The following is a 19,770-nucleotide window of genomic DNA, read 5'->3' as shown; positions in this document are numbered from 1 at the left end:
TTAGAGCCAAAGTTCCTCATGTGCAATCATGCACTTTAAACTCTTAAGGAAGATGATGGGTTTGCAGATATAACAAAAACCATGTGTCTCAAAAGAAATGGCAGAACTTACTAGATGAACCAGAGGAAGCGAACAGCAGCCCACTGCCAACAATTTACTTTCTCATCTGGAAGTTGTTGCTGCTGAGATACTTTCAAAACTTTTCAGTGTGGAGGATGAGAACTCAAGTTAATCCTTTGCTTGCAGCTTTTTCAGAGGCTACAAAAGATGTGTAATTTTAGCATGTGTTGTTGCTGTTCGCTGCTTGGCTTGGTAACTATAACTGTACACTTGACGTTATGAACTCATAGGAACACCACAGGACTGCGTGAGGGCTTTAGACATGAGAAGGAGGCAACAAGCTCCTCACCGGGTTTTCTGTTTGGTTGATGCCGATGAGGAAGACGAGCTCGGAGAAGAACAGCGCCGCCACCAGGTTCTTGTGGATGCTGTGCAGGTTGGAGTGCAGTTTTCGAATTATAGCCAGCAGAATGAAGGTGAGCAGAAGGGCCACCAGAGAAGCTGACACTGCAGTGTAGGTGAAGATCTTCAGGGGCAGCACATCCCCATGCTGGGGGGGTGGTAGACAGAGCAGGGACAGTGGGTGAATGAGAAATTAGCATGGGGCGCCTTGGAGAGAGCACTGGGGCTTATTCAGTATACTGGGTACTGTTGGACGAGGCTACCTCTCGTTTGGAGATGTCCATGAGCACAGCAAAGCTGGTCATATGATTACACTGGCACCGGATGTGGGTGTTGTTCCTGAAGACCAGCTCGCAGCCTTTTGAGGACCAACCACCCGTTCCTCCAATCCTGGACCAAATCAGCCGACGAGGATCATTATTTCCAACAGCACGGTTGCATACGTAAACATTTACGTGAAGAGGATGGGGGTGTAGGGGATAGGGGGTTGACCTACGCTATGGAGTGGTTCCAGAACACGCAGACAGGCTTTGTGCGCTCCTCTGTCTCCAACAGGGTGTAGTCCAGGGTGATGGGCTGCTCCAGGGGCGCAGTCAACGGCACCCCTTCGCTGTGGACTGCCGTGCTCACAATGGGAGTGTTGATGATGGGCCGGTTGGGCAGTCTAGACACAGAGGCAAATGGGACCTCTTTATGTATGCATTCATTCTGCATGTGGCGACAAGACAAGTGGCCAACTTCAGATACTTCAGAGTATGCTGTGTCAGTGTGTTTTCTCTGGAGTAACCATCTGTAAAAGCCTAGTTAAATATTTTGACATTTACACTGCATAAGAGTCTTTTCCACTCTGAACTGTATGTGAAGACCGTTTTGTGTACATGGACTGTGATGCACAGTTTACAACCTCAGCTGATAGTCGTGTCATGTTAAAGAAACAGAGGTGCTGCTGCTGTGCTGGTGGTCTCTCTGGAGTGACAGGTTCCTGTAATTTACTGTGGAGTGGCTCCCTCACTAAGAACGTTACCTCAGGCTCCGGCGGTCCGGATCATAGCGCTGGGGCAGAAGCTGGCCAAGGGACCTGTAGACGATCACCACGGCAACAGGAAGCGGCCCGTTGCCGTCTGCATGTCGCCTTTTCTTTGCAGATGGCGTGAAGTCCACCCCAGTGTTGTCCGTCTGAGTGAAAGGCTCCTCTGTGGACTCCCCTGAGGAGGCACAAGGGCAGGAATCATGGTGAAGACACATTACTTACACTAGCATGGGGTGGGGGAGCAGCTTTCTATAATAAATACATTCTGGCTTGCCCCAGACTGGGTGGAACCTTTTTTAGAAACAGCAACTTGTGGGGTGAAATTGTTATCTGGACTATGGTGTGTGTGCAGAGTTTACACAGACATGGGACTAACAACTGATAGTGAGCAGCCATGTATGGACATGGACACAACTTGTGTGTAAAGCATTTACACATGAAACAGATTTTCCTCATGCAATGTCTCCATATAGAGATCGGGGGCTAAACTTCAATTGTTTGCATGTTCACACTGAGCTGAGACCAGCCTGGGTGTTTCACACAAGTTGCGAGAAGCAAAGATGTGTAGAGACTCACTGTTAAATGCAACAGTTTTGTGGGTTAAGCTGAGAACAGGGCACAGCCGTACCTTTGCCATCACTTGCTGTAAGGGTGAACTTGGGGAACTGGATGGAAGATTCCAGGTCTTTGGGATAGGCATCCCGGATTTCCCGGAAGCGAGGCATCTTGGCATGATCCGGACTGGAGGTGTCCAGGTAGTCAACGGCTACAACTGGACGTAAGGAAAAACCAGTACAGTTACTCTCTTTGTGACTGTGTGCATCAGAGAAATCTGAGGAGTAACAGTGTGAAGATAAAGTTGACCTTTCCTCAATACACACACACCCAAATTTTTATAGAAATTATATTCATTAATCTGAACTAAATTTTTCATTTCAACAAGAGTGTGCACTCCATGGTAAGTCTAGAGATAAGTTGCTCACTCATGTTGTCTGTGACGATGGTGAAGGGTTTCAAGTAGGTCCTCTTCATATTCTGCGCCAGGATGTCAGAATACTCCTCGAAGTGCCGAAGCAGTTGTGCAGTACCGCCCTCAGACCGCTGAATGTGCTCCCAGTGATCTTTGTTCCTGGGGTCCAGGATGGCACTGCCAGCCTTGATGATGTTCTGTAATGTTCACAAAAACAGGCGGTGAGAGGGAAGGCTCAGAGTGGACTGATCAATCAATGTGAGCAGGAGGATAAAGGAGGATAAGACTATCAGTCTTAACCTTCCTTCAGCACAGGTCATTCAATGAAGCAATACCACACCGCTGGTGACACCTGAGGTCTCTGTGGGCCTGCTCTACTACTGCCTATGACCAGTGTGGTCACAGCAACCATTGTCCTTGCCAGCGGTCCTGGCTGACCCTTTTGCCAACACCTTCCATTATGACGTGATCCTCAAGGAATCCACACTGTTTGTGCTCAGCAGGGCGATACAGCAGGCAAACTGAGTGTAACTGAGAGCCATACTCCCGGCCACCAGGCTATTGTTACCATGTGCTGTATTGCATAATCCTCTGAGCTGTGTCTGTCAGAGCCTGGACTGCACTCCTCTACAGGGCAAAATCTACTAAAAACATACTTGACCTGACAAGAGGCATTTAACAAACAGATTTAAGTTAACAGCATAGGTGAATAATATAATTTACATTTATTTGTTTAGCAGACACTTTTCTCCAAAACAACTTCCAATGAACTCTATATAGTGTTATCAGCCCACACACCTTATTCACCAAGGTGACTTACACTGCTAGATACACTACTTACAATGGGTCACTCATCCATACATCAGTGGAACATACCCTCTCTGTCACTCACACACTATGGGGAAACCTGAACAGCATGTCTTTGGACTGTGGGAGGAAACTGGGGGAAAGCTCACTGTGCCACTGTTATTATTATTATTATTATTATTATTATTATGCCAGAAAGATGCAGTGTGATTCTAGGCTTCAGCTAGACAGTACGCCAATTCACTGTACGCCAAACTCCCATAGGTCATATAGCTACAAGGATTTTGCTTGAGAGTGGCTAAAGAACAGGTGAAACTTTCTAGCGGCTACAAACTGGTGAGCAACAGACCTCATTGAAATCAGCGTCCCGCGTAGCTGCAAGCTCAAAGCCCTGCTGTTGGCTCTCATATTCTAGTAGCTGGGAGAGAAGATGGTATGCTGTCCTCACATCGTTGCCATAGAAGGTGTCTGTGTGCTCGGTGGCGTTCCGCAGCATTCGAGCAATGCTCTTGGACTTCTCGCCGTCTATTATTGTTTCGTTCTGGTGCATCTCTTCATTCTGGAGTGAGATCAGAGAAGAGCAGACAGGTTAAATGCATAGAAGTGAAGAGTCAGATGAGCTTTGCTCCTGGAGAGCTATTCTCCAGCCACGCTCAGGGTTTCAAACGACACTAGCTGGAAACGCACCAGTCTCCTGAGCTGCGAAAAGGTAACGGTGGTGCAGTTGAAGAGCTCGGGGGGAAGCCAGCCCTTCTCATCACTGCAGTGTCGGATGGCAGTGCCTGCAGGGGAAGAACATGGAAAGAAAGGAATAAAAGATCCACAAAGGACAGCTAGGATGTGGCTTCTCAACATCCTCTGTGACTGTCTCTGGACAATGGGTGGTACAGTGGTTGGGAACTGAAGAGAAAGTGTATTTGTAGAAAAGATGTTGCCACAAACCGGAAGGAACCTTTGAGAAGGGGGCAAAACTGAAATATAGATATGCATCAGTGTATTTATCTTCAGAATCACAATAACTGGACTGAAAAAGTAAAAATTAAGCAATGAAAAAAAATTAAATACTGATTGGACTGCTTAAGCAAAAAAAAAAAAAAAATTTTATTGATCAAACACTTTTGTCATTAAGCAACTTAGACATGGAACATTCATATGGCAGCACAATTTTTACCAGAGCAATCGGAAGTAAGCACCTTGTTTAAGGGTACTTGAGGCTGTACTTGAACCTAGATACTATGATTGCAGGGCAGCAGTTCTAAGCACTACATTAGTTGTTGTCCTGCAGTTTAAAAAATGAATAAATAAAGAGTTTTGTCTCAAAGTTTGGGGGACTCCAAGCCAGGAAAAAAAAAGGACTCAAAGGCAGAACCAGAGAGTATAGGGCACCAGCAGGGGTAAAAGTGAGAGAGAAAAGCCCTTTGTGAGTGTGCCTTGTTCCCATATCTCTGCTCCTTCTCGCCCTATGAAAGCACTTGAAATCAGCTGGAGGCCATTCTTCTCCGCACAGAGCGCCACCGAGTGTGCTCCATTACAAGAAACATCCAGGGATCCTTCGGGCAGCGCTCCCAAGTCACCAGGACAAAAGATTTGACCCATCGGAGATTTTCTTCAGGGAATCGCCGAGCGTGCCAGGGAGGACAATTCATCTACGTGCTCGGCCAATTAAGGCTTCTCAGTGCCAATCTGGGCTAATGAGAACTCTGTCGGAAAACACGCTTCAACAAGCCAGTGACCTGAAGCCTTTCAGGCCAGGAGCCAGAGCGACCACACAATTCAGCTTCTGTCTCCAAGTGCTTTCCAATAAACACAAGAGCCAAGACACACATTAGCTACGTATGTGTTTTAAAATACTGCACTAATATGTTTCCAGTCATTGGCATTTTCTTGTGTCTTGCAAAATGAGAAACTGTTAGCTTTTTAAAAAACATTTTTAAATGCTTTTTTTGTACTTATCTCACACACCTTTGTCCAAGGTTGACCTACAGAGGTAGATAATCAATTTTACACTGATTTACCCGTTTATACAGCAAGGTGCTGTCACTGAATCAGTGAGGGTAAGTACTTTATCTAGGGTACCATAGCAGAAATAGGAATTGATTCAAGAACCTTCAGACCTACAAGCCTAAAGCACTAAATGTCACACATCCTGCTGGTGCCAATTAAACACAGATCTTTACATGAACAAATAAATATTGTTTACCAACGGATCCCTTGGGACAGTTCACGGCTGCAGGACGGCCAAACTTGGTTTTGGGCCACCAGATTCCTGTGTCAAAGGCCTTCGGGCAGCCCTCGTAAACGACTGTGTATGAAACACAACAAGAATTATTGTTAAAGGCGAGGCACACCAATATACATTCACCAATGGCCTAATTGACCCAACAATCCAGTTCCTTTAACAGTTCACATTAAAGAAAAACCAGTTATTGCAAGTTATTGTAATTTTCCCACGCTTTTGAAAGGTAGAATACTCACAACACAGAAATATTAATAATTAATTTGAAAAGAGACAACCCGATTTGCTAAAATTTCACTTACCCAGTGAAGAAGCAGACATCTGAACTTTAGCTAATCATAAAAAGATGTTTTACATATAAGAAAGCTAGGGCATTCTGAAAGTTCTGTGTGGACACCTACCCTGACACCCGCTGGCTGTCACTTCGGCGAAGGGGCTGTCGCAGCGGTTGCACTGGCGCCCAATCACGCCTGCCTTGCAGGAGCACTGGCCCGTGTGGGGGTCGCAGGTGCGCGTGTGAGCACCCAGAGGGTAACAGTCACATGGGTAGCAGGTGTCCTCACCCTTTGGCCTGTAGTAATTGTCCTGAAAACCAGGGAGAACTTAGTACCTCCTGCTGGGTGGAGGCTGACAGTGGTCGTGAGGTGAGCAAAAAAAAAAAAACACCCAGAAACCCCTTCTCGTCAAGAGCTGCGAGACTAAATGCTGACAGGCAATATGTCGAGTGAGCAGCTCCAGTCACTGTAGCCCTACCTTGCAGTAGCACTCGCCCGTTGTCTTGTTGCAGTCTGGGTTGAAACCCTTAATGACGTCACAGCTACAGGGCCCACACACTGGGTTCCCCCACCAACCGCGAGGACAAGGCTGGTCCACCCTGCGTGAACACAAATTGCAAGCACATGACACGGTCAACAGCTCCGACTTTAGATGCCTCCACAGTTGCTATTACATTAACAGGATTTCATCACCTGAAACTGAAAATGAACATTGATTACTGGCTTTAAGCATTTTTTTTCTTTGTTAGCATCAACAACAATAACTGACTATGGATCTTACTTAATTTCACAGTCAAAGATGCTCTGCTTGTGCATACTAGTAGTTTCGGGCACTTTTAGTCCCACACCTCGAGCAAACAGATGTGATTTCAAGCCCTTTTTGCTTCACGCGCCCAGACAACGCAGTGCCCAAGCACCAGGGTGATCAGAGGGCAACCGCAGAGTGAAAGACCAAACATCTAAAGAGACTCGCTGAAGCGGCAAGCTCTTCCTGCTGCAGGCCTACGAGACGTGGAAGCCGTGCGTAAAGCCGGCTGTGCAGGCACGCTGGCGGGTGGTGCAGTGGCTGCGGGTCCACCACACCTTGAGGCTTCTCACATTTCTCCATACTGAGAGATGCCCACTTACATTTTGCTCATGAACATAGTATAAGGGTACAGGAACCTATATGTATCCCTCAAAGAGAACTGTGGCCCCGAAGAAGCTCGCAGAGGGTGAGGGAGGAGGTGGGAACATGTTGTACATCAGTTACGACAATACAAACCACCATGGGGGAAGAGCAATAAAAGCCATAAGAGTCAATGGCTGCGAGAGTCAACACACCCAGTCAAAACTTTACATGGAGAGGCAGCACTGAGGACTGCTGCGCATCACATGACACCGAGCACATCTGGCTTGTTGTAATTGCTGAAGAAATTCCTCCAGGTACCAAAGGCCTCTCAGGGATGTGTCTGCTGAGAAGCCACGGGTGTCCACACATGGATCCTGGCACGGTAACTCGTTGGCACTCTTAATTTAACAACAGCCTGTTTCAGTGTTACTGTCAAAGGATATATTTACTATTGTCATTTTGACCATTTTTCATTTTCAGTGACCAATAGCAGTCCTGGAGGCATAGGAAATAAAGCAGGATTCACCCCAGATGGGCTGCCAGTTCATCTCAAGGGATATTTTTTAATCCAAAACTGATAAAGAACTCGCTGAATATTTCTAATAGAGTGCCACATATTATATCCTTCTCAGAGTACAACAAGAGGACTCTCTGCTGGGATCTAAACAACATATACTGAAGTTGCGGTCGACCTCCAGACAACCTGCTACCCCTCACAGAAGGTGATTCTGCATGGGGCGTCAGCAGGGTGTGCAGAGGAACAACCAGAAATGCCAAACACACACGGGCACCTGTACGAACATGCAGCACGTCGGTTATTGTAATTTCCTCCGGCGCTACAGGGCGGCTGCCAGGACACCGACACAGAGGTATAAATCACAGGGCAACAGCTTCCACTACAGCCCAGCAGAGTCTGCCAGGATGATTGATTTGAGCATTGTGCAATGCTGCAGGAGGCCATCGCCTTCACAGTCTCTCTCACACACACATATATACACTCACACACACCCTGTGTGGCAAAGTCAAGCAGCCAAGCTATTAAAAGAAAGCTGTTCTTCTTCCCACCATGAACAGACCAATCTGTCGTGAGACAGGGTAGTAGGTGGCCTCAAAATACCTCATGTATCCTAGGACTGAAAGGTATAAGGATTTATGTGTATGCGACGGTTGGGCGAGTGAGAGGTGAGGGTCATACTTTTTCTCGCAGTATTGTCCGTAGTAGTTCTGGCCGCACTCACAAGTGTAGCCGTGGGAGGAGCTCGGCTTGTGGATGCAGCTGGAAGTGTGTTCGCAGGGGTTCAGCTGGCAGGCGTCCACACAGTCCTTCCCAAAGTAACCTGAGGAGGCAGCAGAGAGCAGTCTCAGCACCTGTCTCCAGAGCACATGCAGAGACAACCTTTGCAAATGCCTGTCATTTGTGGAAATGTGTGACCAGCTGTGTTTTGGGGATTTCTGTTGCAGTTTTGGTCGATACAGAGGATCATGGGTAGTCCAGCTTTACTGGGAGGGGGTAGCAGGGTTATGGAAGGCCACCTGGGTCACAGACACAGGTATGGGCGCTCCAGTCATCGCTGCAGTGGCTGTGTTCGGGACACAGGTTGGCATCACAGGGGTCGGCCAAGTCACACCCCTCCTCCACGCGAATCTTCAGGCCCTGGAGCATGTTGATGTTGCCTGTGTTGGTGGCTGTTTCCCCCATACGTACACCCTGCAGGACAAAGGTGTCATCCGTAAGACTCCGGGTGAATAGCTGGGTTGTTCAGCCACTGCATGTACATACAGGTAAACAGGTGTGTGGAACTGGTGCTGCATACAGACACAGGTAAAATGAGGTTGGTCATACAGTTAAATCAGAGAGCAGGAGCACAGGAGAATGGAGAGGTCAGATGGAAACAGGAACCCACCTGCATGCAGCCCTGGAAGCCATGCTTGACCAAACCATCTGGGCCTAGGACTCCACCCACAAACAGGCTCTTCAGCCTCTGACCTGGAAGCTCATTCCCAATCTCCACTGTGCTCTGTGGGACAGATCCTTTGGTTATTATAACAGCCCACCCCCATCAGGTTAATCCCTAACACCTAAACATGCTGCTAGTGTTTACCATTCCTAGTTAAACTGATCCTTCCTCAACTGTTCCACTGTGAACATCTGAAATCTCACAAGTAGGTGACACTGCAGATGCTTGCTGTAGTCCCTAACCTCCATAGTTACACCTTCAGGCCACTAGACTTTCAACAGTGGGCACAGCATGTGACAGCGCTGTATGAGCTTTGGAGGCTCTTATATAGATCTCTTGATTTCAGCAGCTCTTTCTGAACATGGCTGGACATGAAACCTGTGATACTGAAATTTCTGTATGAGACAACTTCACCTGGAACATGCCGTAGTCTAGTGAGACCGTAGCCATATACTGGATGTCTTTTCCATCCTTGATGCTTTTCAGCTCCACCAGGACGTGATGCCAGTCCCCATCATTGACCCGGACCTGGGCGAACTCCAGACTGGCGACCCTCTGCTCTCCGAGGAACACCTTAAAGCTCAAGTGCTTATTGCTGATCTGAAAGGATAATCGGGACAAGGGGTGAAACTGCAGCTAAATCCCATATTGCTCTCCAGTCTTCATCTGAAGGAGGTTTAACATGAGCTATGGGCACTACTAGAGCCCTTTGGGACCACACTCGAATACCAGTGACTTTACCTTGGAGCAACAGTATATAGTCCACAAAGCTTGTGGCACCAGTCCAGCAAGGTTGTCAACAGTAAAAGCATGCAAAAGAAACACTGGGGCTGTTTATCTACGTTTCATTTCAGGCTGGGAATGTAAACAGTAGTTACAGTGAATTGTCCCTGGGCAGTGAAGTGTGTATTGGAGCATGATGCAGAACTTGATGCCTTTGGTGCACCTCAAGGTTTATCCTGGAAGACATCCCGATGCTGGTGTGTAGTAATGTCCCACTGCTCCGCCGTGTCCGGAACATCAGGCCCAGGTACCAGGGAATGGCAACTGTGATGTCTGGCTCGCTCCAAGACACTACAGCCTGGCCGTCAAAGTACTGAGGGGATGGCATAGCTACAACAGGACACAGAAAGATGTGATGGATCAGAACCTTGCTTGGGTCAGTAAGGCAAGGGTAGGTGCCGTCGAGTCAAATTTGACTCATGGCAACCAGTTGTGTGATTTTCATGGTAAGGGGGAGTACCGAAGTGGTTTACCATTACCTTCTTCTGCATATCTTTAGGCAGCGAACACGGGAAGAGTGTGCGAACTCTGCACGCTCTGAGTTGGAGTCATACCTAGGGTTGACTGTGCAGCTCAACGGTTACCTGCTGAAGCATCTTGCCACCTTCTGTGGTCGATGCACAGTGCACACAAACATTCTGCAGCACCAACACCCAACCAGACAGAAAGGAAGGCCCAGGAAGAAGTGAGCAGAAAAGGGAGGCAGTGCAATGTACAAATCCCAGAGAATCCATCCATTTTCACTGTCACCATCTACAAGGTGCAACAAGCTATGAAGTTCTGCATTGTGGACCCACCCGATTCTATGTGGAAGAAATGTGTACCTCAATTAACCCGCGGCCAAGGGTCTCAAACTGAGAAAGCATGAAGAAAGGACAACGCGCTCCAAACATACCGCAAAACCAGTAGCAGACATGGTCATGAAAAAAAAACCTGCAGTGCTTCCAAGAAGATGTCATCCCAAAACCAGCACAATCTCACAAAGAAAACACCCAGATGCAGACTGTTTTCTTTTTGCATCACAGGAAACGATTTTGGAAGAGCACCAACCCTGCGGCTTTGTCAGCGTTACTCAGGTCACTTCCTTTGGAAGCAACTGGAGAGTTCAATCCATGAGGCCTCCAGGGCAAATGAGCACTGACCACACTTATTAAGAAGGGCGGAGGTTGTGGAACAGCTGTTCAGAAGCTATACTATGAGTCTCTGTCTTTCTCCTGGAATCAAACAGTAGCCATACTGCAAAAAGTACAGTCACTACAGATACCAGGAGGAGAGTACAGGTGTTGGACAAAATAATAGAAACACTCCATGAAAAAGGAGTTTAACTTTGGAAGAACTACTGTAAATCACAATTACAAATGCAACTGCAAAGGTGAGTCGTCAGGTTGATGACCAAGTTAACAGTATGTGGCAGTTATAAAGGAGCTGTAATAATGAGCAACATGAGGCAACTAAAAGAGTTCTAAAGAGGCAAAATAATTAGCACCTGAATGACACGTGCATTGATTGCAAAAATTGCAAAATTATTTTATGTGTAAAAGGGAACAGTCTGAAAAATAATGACGGCATATGCCAAACATGGACAGATTGCATCGACAAAGAGGAACAGTTTAATTGGACTTTTTGTTTTAATTGTTCTCAGAAATGTATGTGGCTCTGGAGAAAAACGTCTCCTAAACGAAAACAGGTGGTCCCTGACTTATGATGGTTCAACTTAGGATTTTTTGACTTTATGATGGTGAGCTGCCAATAGACATTCCGTAGAAACCGTACTTTGAATTTTGATTTTTTCCTGGGCAAGTGATACACGGAACAATACTCTCTCGTGATGCTGGGCAGCTGGGCAGTGGCAGTGATCCACATCTCACAGTCTATCATGCGGTCGCAAGTGTATACAACCGATACTCTACAGTTTTCTGTGTTTCCAGAGTTTTTTTTTGATACCCCTCTCCCGTATCTATGTTGTGTTTTGTGCATCCTTCATGTGCACAAATTGTATTTTCACTGAGATGTACGTCGCTTTGGAGAAAAGCATCTGTTAAATGAATAAATGTAAATATATGAAACGCCCATCTGTGTCTCTTGCTACTGGCAAGAAGAAGAAGAGGAAGGTAATTACTGTTGAGGAGAAATTCTAATTAGTATGTTTAAATCTATAGTATTTATTATTATATTGTAATAGCTTCTGTTTTTTACCGCGTTAATTGTTTCTTGTTTAGTGATGACTGTCCTGTCTTCTGCTGTTTTGATTGATTTGGGCCGATAATTTCTGTGCAAATGAGGCCATTTTACAGGACCAAGTGTACCCTCTGGTGCAAACACTGTTCCCGAGTAACGTCACCAAACTGCAAGACAATAATGGGTCAATACGCACTGCCAAACAATGTGAGTAGTTTCAAGAGCACCAGGGTGAATTTAAAATCATCACATTACACACAGTTCAGGACTTCTATAAAAGCCTTCAACAAGAACTAAAGCTGTTCTGAAGGCAAAGGGTGGCCCTACTCTTTCTTGGGTCCTTGAGATGTTTCTAATAAAGGGGGGCACAGTGGCGCAGTGGGTTGGACCGGGTTCTGCTTCCCAGTGGCTCTGGGGTTCGAGTCCTGCTTTGCGTGCCTTGTGACGGACTGGCGTCCCATCCTGGGTGTGTCCCCTCCCCCTCCAGCCTTATGCTCTGAGTTGCCAGGTTAGGCTCTGGCTCCCCGTGAGCCCGTATGGGACAAGCGGTTCAGAAAGTGTGTGTGTTTCTAATATTTTGTCAATACCCTGTATTTGGCTGAAAGCAGAGGACTGTTGTAATTGCTAAAAGGTACAATTTCACTCAATTTACATTTCTAATTACAAGTGTATTAGCTACTGCATTCCCAGGGTGTACTGAACTGGCGTGGTTTGCTAACATCATTCCATTGCAGCACCATTGTTAATGTAGTTCCACAAGGGAGTGCAACATGTAATTCACAGGGTAACATTTGAGAACCAGATAAACCTTGCAAAACACACACCACATAACGCACTGTATAGTGCAAACTGGCAAGTGTGTGAATCAGCCCCTCCCTGTGTCTCCATTACCCCAACCTGTCTGTCATTAGGACACAGAAGACCTGGAGTCTTCCACTGACTGCTACGGCTGGTGAAGACCAAAGCATAACTTCTCTCATAGTGTTTACCTGTCCTGTAACTAGTAGTCCTCGTGTATGTACAGTTGTATCACTGTCAGGAAGTCCGGAATTATGGAGTGACTCTATAACAGAGGTTTACACTAGATATGTGCTTTTACAGCGAATTGTCAAAATTATATGACATGGTGCTAGGAGACCCCATTTTACATAAAAGTGTATCTATAGGTCAGTAATAATAAAAAAAGGGGGCACATAATGGTGCAGCAGGTAACGCTGGTGCCTTACAGCTCCTGGGCTTTGGGTTCGGCCAAGGGTTTGAATTTAGCTAAGTCTGTATGGAGTTTGCATGGGTTTCCTTGCACAGTCCAAAGACATGTTTCATGGTGACCCAAAATTGCTTGTACTGTGTGTATGACTGTATGTGCATGTAAGACTGCCCATCCAGTACATTCCCTGCCTTTCTCACACCCTATGATTCTGGGATAGATTCCAAATCACCATGACCCACCAGAGAAGGATTTGATGAAAACTGATGGATGGATGGAATTATAAGGCAAAAAACAAAGAAAAATATTAAAATTAAAATAGACTGTGGATACTAAAGGCAGCTACATCAGAAAAGCCTATTAATTCTACAAAAAACTACCAACTGCAAACCCTTTTATATTTCTTGTTGGCCACACTATGCTCCAAAATCTGGTACCCATGAGCACGGGCACATCGTTTGTTTGCCCTGATACAGAGAATCAGGTAACCTGCTTCCCATGATGCTTCCCTTCTTTAGCAAATACACAACACAGATCCTCCGTTTCCTACGTCTTGCATTGCAATGGATAGAAGTCAATGGAGTGCGAGTACAGCGAAGTTTCCTGATGGGGCCATATAACTGTTCAGGCAGATGTTTCCTTCACAGGAAGTTTAGACACTTTAATCCCAGTGTCTGTATCCTGTACATATGCCTTGTATAATCAGCAGAGTTCACCACCCCCGATGAATCACTTATAGCCGGGGGCTGTTGCTACTTTAGAATTTCTCTCTCTCTATCACACACAAATACAGATACACATAGACACACACACACAGGGGACGTTTGTCTGAAGCCCCTCACCTTGCTCACAATTCTTGCCCCCGAAGCGCAGCGGGCAGTCACAGGAATATGTGTTCCACTTGTTTATGCAGGTGCCCCCGTTCTGACACACATTCTTTGTGCAGAAGTCACGCTTTGCTGTGCATCCTGCACACGGTACACACGAAAACATTGTATAAAATGCGGATGGTGGCAAAATAGATCATTCTACTTGTTAAAATGAGCGTTATGGACAAATAAGATTATCGCACATTTGGCAACTATCAAACTGAAACGTGTGAAATATATGAAAACATGAACGCAAACACTAATAGACATATTAGTTGATGTACACGGGGAATGCGGACCTGCTGTGGTCCCGTTGTTGGCAATAAAGCTAGCCATGTCAATGGGCTGGCTGTCGATGGTGAGGTTCCTCATGCAGCCCACAAAGTCAAGGTTGTGCACGGGGAAGTCCTCGGGCAGGTTCGGTACCCCACCCAGGAGCAGAGGGCCCGTGAGGTCCAGAGACCTGTAGAGACAAGAAAGATGATGAATCACCAAAGTTCCCTCAGGAGAAGCCAAGAGGATGGAACAAGGAACATGGCCTCTCTGTATGACGCTGAATAAGAATGAGTGTATTTAAGCTATTATTATTATTATTATTATTATTATTATTTTACTGCATAGCTGACACTTCTACTGAAAGCAACATAAATTCACTTGTTTTTACAGCTAGATGTTTTCCACTTTAGGTGCCTTTTTCTAGAGTGCCATAGAAGGGTCTCTTTCACCCTTGTCCTTCAACCACTCGTTTACACATGAAGTGTTCTTAACCACACCACCATGCAGAGCATTAACAGAACTGTGGCTAACAGCGTTAAGGAAGTAAAGGGCAGGGCTTAGTTGCATGGGAAACTTCTAAAAAATGGGCTTTGGCTCACATTGCTCAACATATAGTGACCACATAGACTTAGCCTAAGAAGGAGGTTAATCAGGCAGGTAAATTAAGGTGATTACGGTGTCACATTAAGGCCTGCTGACGTAATGATGTAATAACATCGCATAATGTGCGGCTATGATAATGGAGCCATTTGCACACAACGGGCGGCACTCTAGTGTGGTCATTTGATTTTTTTTACTCAATCATAGCTCAAATTTACCCTAGTTACAGGCATAAAATTTGAAACCCTAAAACTGTCAGGAATCATTGAGACTAACGCTGACACACTGCCCTTGTTTTTCAGATTATTGTAACTACTTTTCTTAACAGTAATTTGACACATTTTAACCAGCGAAGTGCTTGTATACACTGTGTTTTTGATGTGAGCGAAGACCGCGTAGGCCGCACCTGTCGGTAAGAAATGAAGACCTCACCTGAGCACTAAGTGGCAAGAGAAGTTATCAAACAGGTCGCTGCTTATCAGACTGGAGAGACTGGTTCTGTGCTTAAGTAGTGTTTATTTTCACTCCATCTTTAACTGTTTATCATTTTTGTTCAAGCTGTGTTCTACGCCTCACTGGCACGGTCACGCCACCTTCCTTTAACAGCAGAAACACTGTACTATGTACTAAAGGCACTAAAACGTACGGATTGAATCAAACATGTTTGCAGGTCCACAACACTCTGAAAACTGAACATGGTGTAGACAGCCAGAGTGATCCGGCAGGACAGTTGGCATGAACTAGTAACCAAGCGCTCGAGTAACGTTTGACAGGTAGTCACCGAAAAACTAGTTATGAAACCACAAAAAGTCTGAGAACTCCATAATCCCAGAGAGGAGTTAAGAGCCCTAGAGCAGGCATCTGAAGCAAAAGGAAGGGCTGTGAACTGGTGCCATCCAGACAGACCAGAGGCAGACGGGAAAACGGACTCACTTCTTCTGTCCCGTCTGGGTGCCCTGAGCGGCGCATGAGTAATTCCCAATGTGATTGCCAAAGTGCACTGCCATGGCGATGTCGCAGTCATCCACAGCGACCACAGCCACCTTCTCCCCAGAGGGCCCATGGGGTACACCGAGACGTCCAATGTTGGGCTGTGAAGGTGACCACAACAGCACACAGGTGAGTCACTGCGAAGGTAAACAGGAACAGGAGGACGGCAGAGCACACAGGTGAAGAGGAGAGGCTGCAACAGCGGTGAACATCACAGACACACAGGAGCGTTTCCTGAACAATATGACAACCTGACAATCCAACTCCACGGATGTGCCAGCGAGCACTCATGGAGCACGACCTGTCCACAACAAGGGTGCGTGTGCACGAGGCCAGAAGCACAAGGATTCATGGGATACCTCCGGGCATCTAGCTGCACGTTGCAAAGGTTTTCAAAATCATTAATAGCCGGGTCTCCTTAATTTATAGCTCAAGCAAACGCAGTGATGGGTTTACTGGTGGAACAGAGTGCCAAAACACACCCTTACCCTGATGTCGACCTACTGACAAAACAGAGCATGGTCATAAAAAATGTTTAAAGTTCCAGAGCTTCTCAAGTCAATTTACAGCCAGAAAAACAAAGCGAAAATCGCTGTTATTCCGCTGTGATGCAAAATGATTCACAGCTAATACCTGCCATTCACCGGCGTTGTTTGACAGGTGAGCCTGGCCATGGCTTCTTTCAAACTGCGAGAGGCTTCTTCACAGACCATTAGTCCCACAGATCACATGTGTAACAGAGAAGAAACCTGTAGTTTTCCCCTCACCTCTGACCTATAACCCCAAAGTCACAGCTGCTGTTTTTCAAATCTCAACTTGGAACCTCTCTCAACGAAAGAACCTCAGAACAGGTTCCCAGTGGACCATTTTTCATCCGAGCAAATTGCCAACACTACACAGTGTGAAACTCGCTACTCCTAATACAGAAGAAGTGACTGTACTCTAGAATCATGTGTCTCCATGAACAGATCTCCTTCTCTTGATGTAATGCCCTCATTGTATTGTATATTATATATATTCCGCTTCGGAGAAAAACATCTGCTCATTAAATAAACGTACATGTAAAATGTGAGAACCTTCCCCTAAACCGTGGCAACCAACCTGTATCCTTTCTGTCTAGCCTTCCATGTGGCCGGTTTAGTTTTCCTCCAAAGCTCTGAATCAACACACTGGTGAGCAGCACAAGGAAGAAGAGTGCAGATATCCATCTATTATCAATAATCAATCAATCAGTCATCTGTCTTTGGACTGAGGGAGGAAGTCCACACAAACACAGGGAGAACATGCAAATCCCACACTAACTGAGCCAGGTTTGAACCAACATCTGAGAACAGATCCCAGGAGCTCTGCGATGAACACTTTGGGATATGAAAGTGAACACACTGTAGTACTTAGCTGACCCTTTTTTTGACCGAGCTTGCTAACAGTACACTACAGTGCACCATCTACAGTCAATCACTCATTTCTACAAAAGACCACCACCCCCTCTCTCTCTCTCTCTCTCTCTCTCTCTCTCTCTCTCTCTCTCTCTCTCTCTCTCTCTCTCTCTCTCTCTCTCTCTCACACACACACACACACAGGCAAATTTAGAGTCATCAGTTAACTTGCAACCAGTCTTCAGACTGTGGGAGGAAACCAGAGCACCGGGAGGAAACCCACACAAGCTCTACACAGACTGAACAGGGATCAAACCTACATAATGTCTCAGAGTCCAGGCACTGTGAGACAACGGCGCTACTCAGTGCACCGCTGTGAAAACAGAAACTGGGTGCCCCCCCTTTTCGCAGCCCAACCCCAAACACACAATGCGTAAGAAATTCCAGCCTGATGCCTGTTATTTGACCATGAGCGAGAGAGATTACCCAAGCAGGCTGACACAAGAACTGCTTTACACACTCCAAGAGCAGGCTTAGGAGCAAGTGCTTTTGGCGCACGCCAATACAGCTCACTTCTGCCAGGCAGCAGCTGAATCCTGAAGCCAGCAGCTGAAGCCAGGATCGCTCTTTTCCAGTGGGATAAAGCCTCTCGATGAGGCCCACCCATCTGCAAACACAGGTAAGTGGCGCAGATTTCCTGCTCAGCCTGGAAAAGAATGGGAGCACCTTGGCAGAGAGATACTTGCCCGTCGGTCACACTGAATTAACAGGAAAGTCTGCACAATAACTCCGGTCTGGGCCATGAATCGAGGAGGCGGTGTGCAGCAGTAGACAGGTAGGGCACAAACAAAATGCTCGCAGTGCTCCCAGTCCTTTCATACCCGACAGGTACACAGCTGAGCGAGGCGGCTATGGATCAGTGGGGTAACCTGAGCTGCCAAGTCTACCCGCTCATGGAAGGAAGAACGTGAGCCAGCAACTGAATGCTCCGAGCATTCCAGAACCTGCCACAAGAAGATGTCAGGGGTGGATTAATGCCACTGAAGAATGCAAAAGCAACAGCAGCACGGCATCCAGAGACACCCCCGCACCGTACTCTGTTCTAACTGTAATACCTCTAATTTGTTATTCTTGTTCATACTTCTGAAAAGTGTGAGCTGCTATGTAAATACTCATAATAATAACAGCGGCCGTCATAATTACAGCCACATCCTTAAGAAGAGTACTGTCAGACTAAGCTTTCACCAACCTGTGAGGGAAATAAAACCATTTCTACAGAGCTCATGTAGGAAAACACACTGGCTGTGCACCCAAGTGCATGCGTGACAGGTGCTCCCTCCAGCTTTTTCTGCGCAGATGCTGGTCCAGAGGTGGCACATGGGGCTTGCACCTGCAGGGAACTCCTCTCTCGTGTGAAAATGAAACGCACAAACCTCTACTCCCGCTGGCAAACAGCGTCCGCCCCCAGGACTACCACACATGTACTTGCCAAGAGTTGACTTCGACTTGATGGCACTTACCATATGTGTACCCTACCTTAATACTAGTCATGTCCTAGAGAAGGACACGACTGAAACTGCATGTAGAAGCCCTGGGGACAAACTGTTATCGGGTAAGGAAAGAGTGAGAGGTCATCCTGGTCCTCAGCCTATCATGGCCCTAAACTGCTGTTGTCCATGTGGCAGGATGAGCACCACAGTCATCTCATGAGGACACACTGAAGGAGCTATACGTTGGACAGAAAGGTGCAGGTCCAAATCCTGGATGGTCGCATCCTGGCGCACAGCACAGATTCAGTATCCTCTGGCTGTGTGAACGGGGAAAGTGCCGAAAGCCACGAGGGAGCACTCTCTGTTGTCGCACGTGGGGTTGGAAGCACCTGTCGTGCGGCTCCTCCTGACATTCTCAAGGTTCCCCAGCCATCAGCTCACTTCCCGCCAGCACCGCGTCCTGAAGAGAAAACCTATGGGACTCAACAGTGGGGCAGCCTCGGGACATACATTGAACAAGGAGCTCATTTCAAAGCTATACATGACGGCGGTCATATCACTAGCCAGGATCCTACGAGCTCCATTAGTCAAGAGCGCACCCTTTTTCAGGAGCGGGAAACAGACACTTGTTTTGTTCTGTGGTTTTCTTTTCAAGTACGTAACAAAGAACACGGTGAGAGATGAGCAAAGGGTTTTATTTCAGCCGGTGCTCACGCTACACACACGCGCGCGCACGAGCACACGCGCGCTTCACCACATCACCGCAGCCGTCGATGGCTCAAGTTTTAGGACAATCTGGGTGATTGAGAGGAAGATATGTGGCGTTTGACTTTCTCTGGACTCTGGAACGGACACTTAAAGACACATTCGGGGTGTGAGTAGGTGGTAGGTGAAGACTTGATGAGTGGGAGCAGAAGCCAGGAGGCTGAGGATCTCAGAACCCCGTGCGTAAGTCTATCGGTGTGTACTGCTTGCGAAAGTGATGCCAGTGTTACACGGTGGGGCTCAGCGTGCCTCCCTTTGAAAAGAGGAAGCACGTACTGCACAGAGCTACACACAGCAGGACACATTCGACGCAACCTGCTGATCACAGAGTCGGTGTGCGAGGCCTCGCTCCGGTCAGCCGGCCGAGACAGTCAAAACCACCTCCAG

At 46.9% G+C, this 19,770-nt stretch overlaps 1 protein-coding gene across 1 annotated transcript in view; it reads right to left on the bottom strand.

Annotated features, from left to right (window-relative positions):
* Nucleotides 1-19,770, bottom strand: part of LOC108939247 (cadherin EGF LAG seven-pass G-type receptor 1-like) — a 69,021-nt gene that overhangs the window by 10,142 nt on the left and 39,109 nt on the right. The window contains exons 6-24 of the mRNA XM_029249958.1: nt 15,696-15,853; nt 14,186-14,349; nt 13,860-13,985; nt 9,796-9,962; nt 9,264-9,449; nt 8,796-8,909; nt 8,425-8,599; nt 8,087-8,228; nt 6,259-6,379; nt 5,907-6,090; nt 5,470-5,571; nt 3,957-4,051; nt 3,619-3,828; nt 2,476-2,659; nt 2,121-2,264; nt 1,487-1,667; nt 959-1,126; nt 726-852; nt 410-610 (exon numbers count right to left, since the gene is read on the bottom strand). Of these exons, the coding sequence (XP_029105791.1) occupies nt 410-610; nt 726-852; nt 959-1,126; nt 1,487-1,667; nt 2,121-2,264; nt 2,476-2,659; nt 3,619-3,828; nt 3,957-4,051; nt 5,470-5,571; nt 5,907-6,090; nt 6,259-6,379; nt 8,087-8,228; nt 8,425-8,599; nt 8,796-8,909; nt 9,264-9,449; nt 9,796-9,962; nt 13,860-13,985; nt 14,186-14,349; nt 15,696-15,853 (2,949 nt within the window). The remainder of the gene's footprint in view (nt 1-409; nt 611-725; nt 853-958; nt 1,127-1,486; nt 1,668-2,120; nt 2,265-2,475; nt 2,660-3,618; nt 3,829-3,956; nt 4,052-5,469; nt 5,572-5,906; nt 6,091-6,258; nt 6,380-8,086; nt 8,229-8,424; nt 8,600-8,795; nt 8,910-9,263; nt 9,450-9,795; nt 9,963-13,859; nt 13,986-14,185; nt 14,350-15,695; nt 15,854-19,770) is intronic.

This window comes from Scleropages formosus, chromosome 2 (assembly GCF_900964775.1).
Source record: "Scleropages formosus chromosome 2, fSclFor1.1, whole genome shotgun sequence".
Classification (NCBI taxonomy): Eukaryota; Metazoa; Chordata; class Actinopteri; order Osteoglossiformes; family Osteoglossidae; genus Scleropages; species Scleropages formosus.
This window is presented reverse-complemented; position numbering and strand designations above follow the sequence as displayed.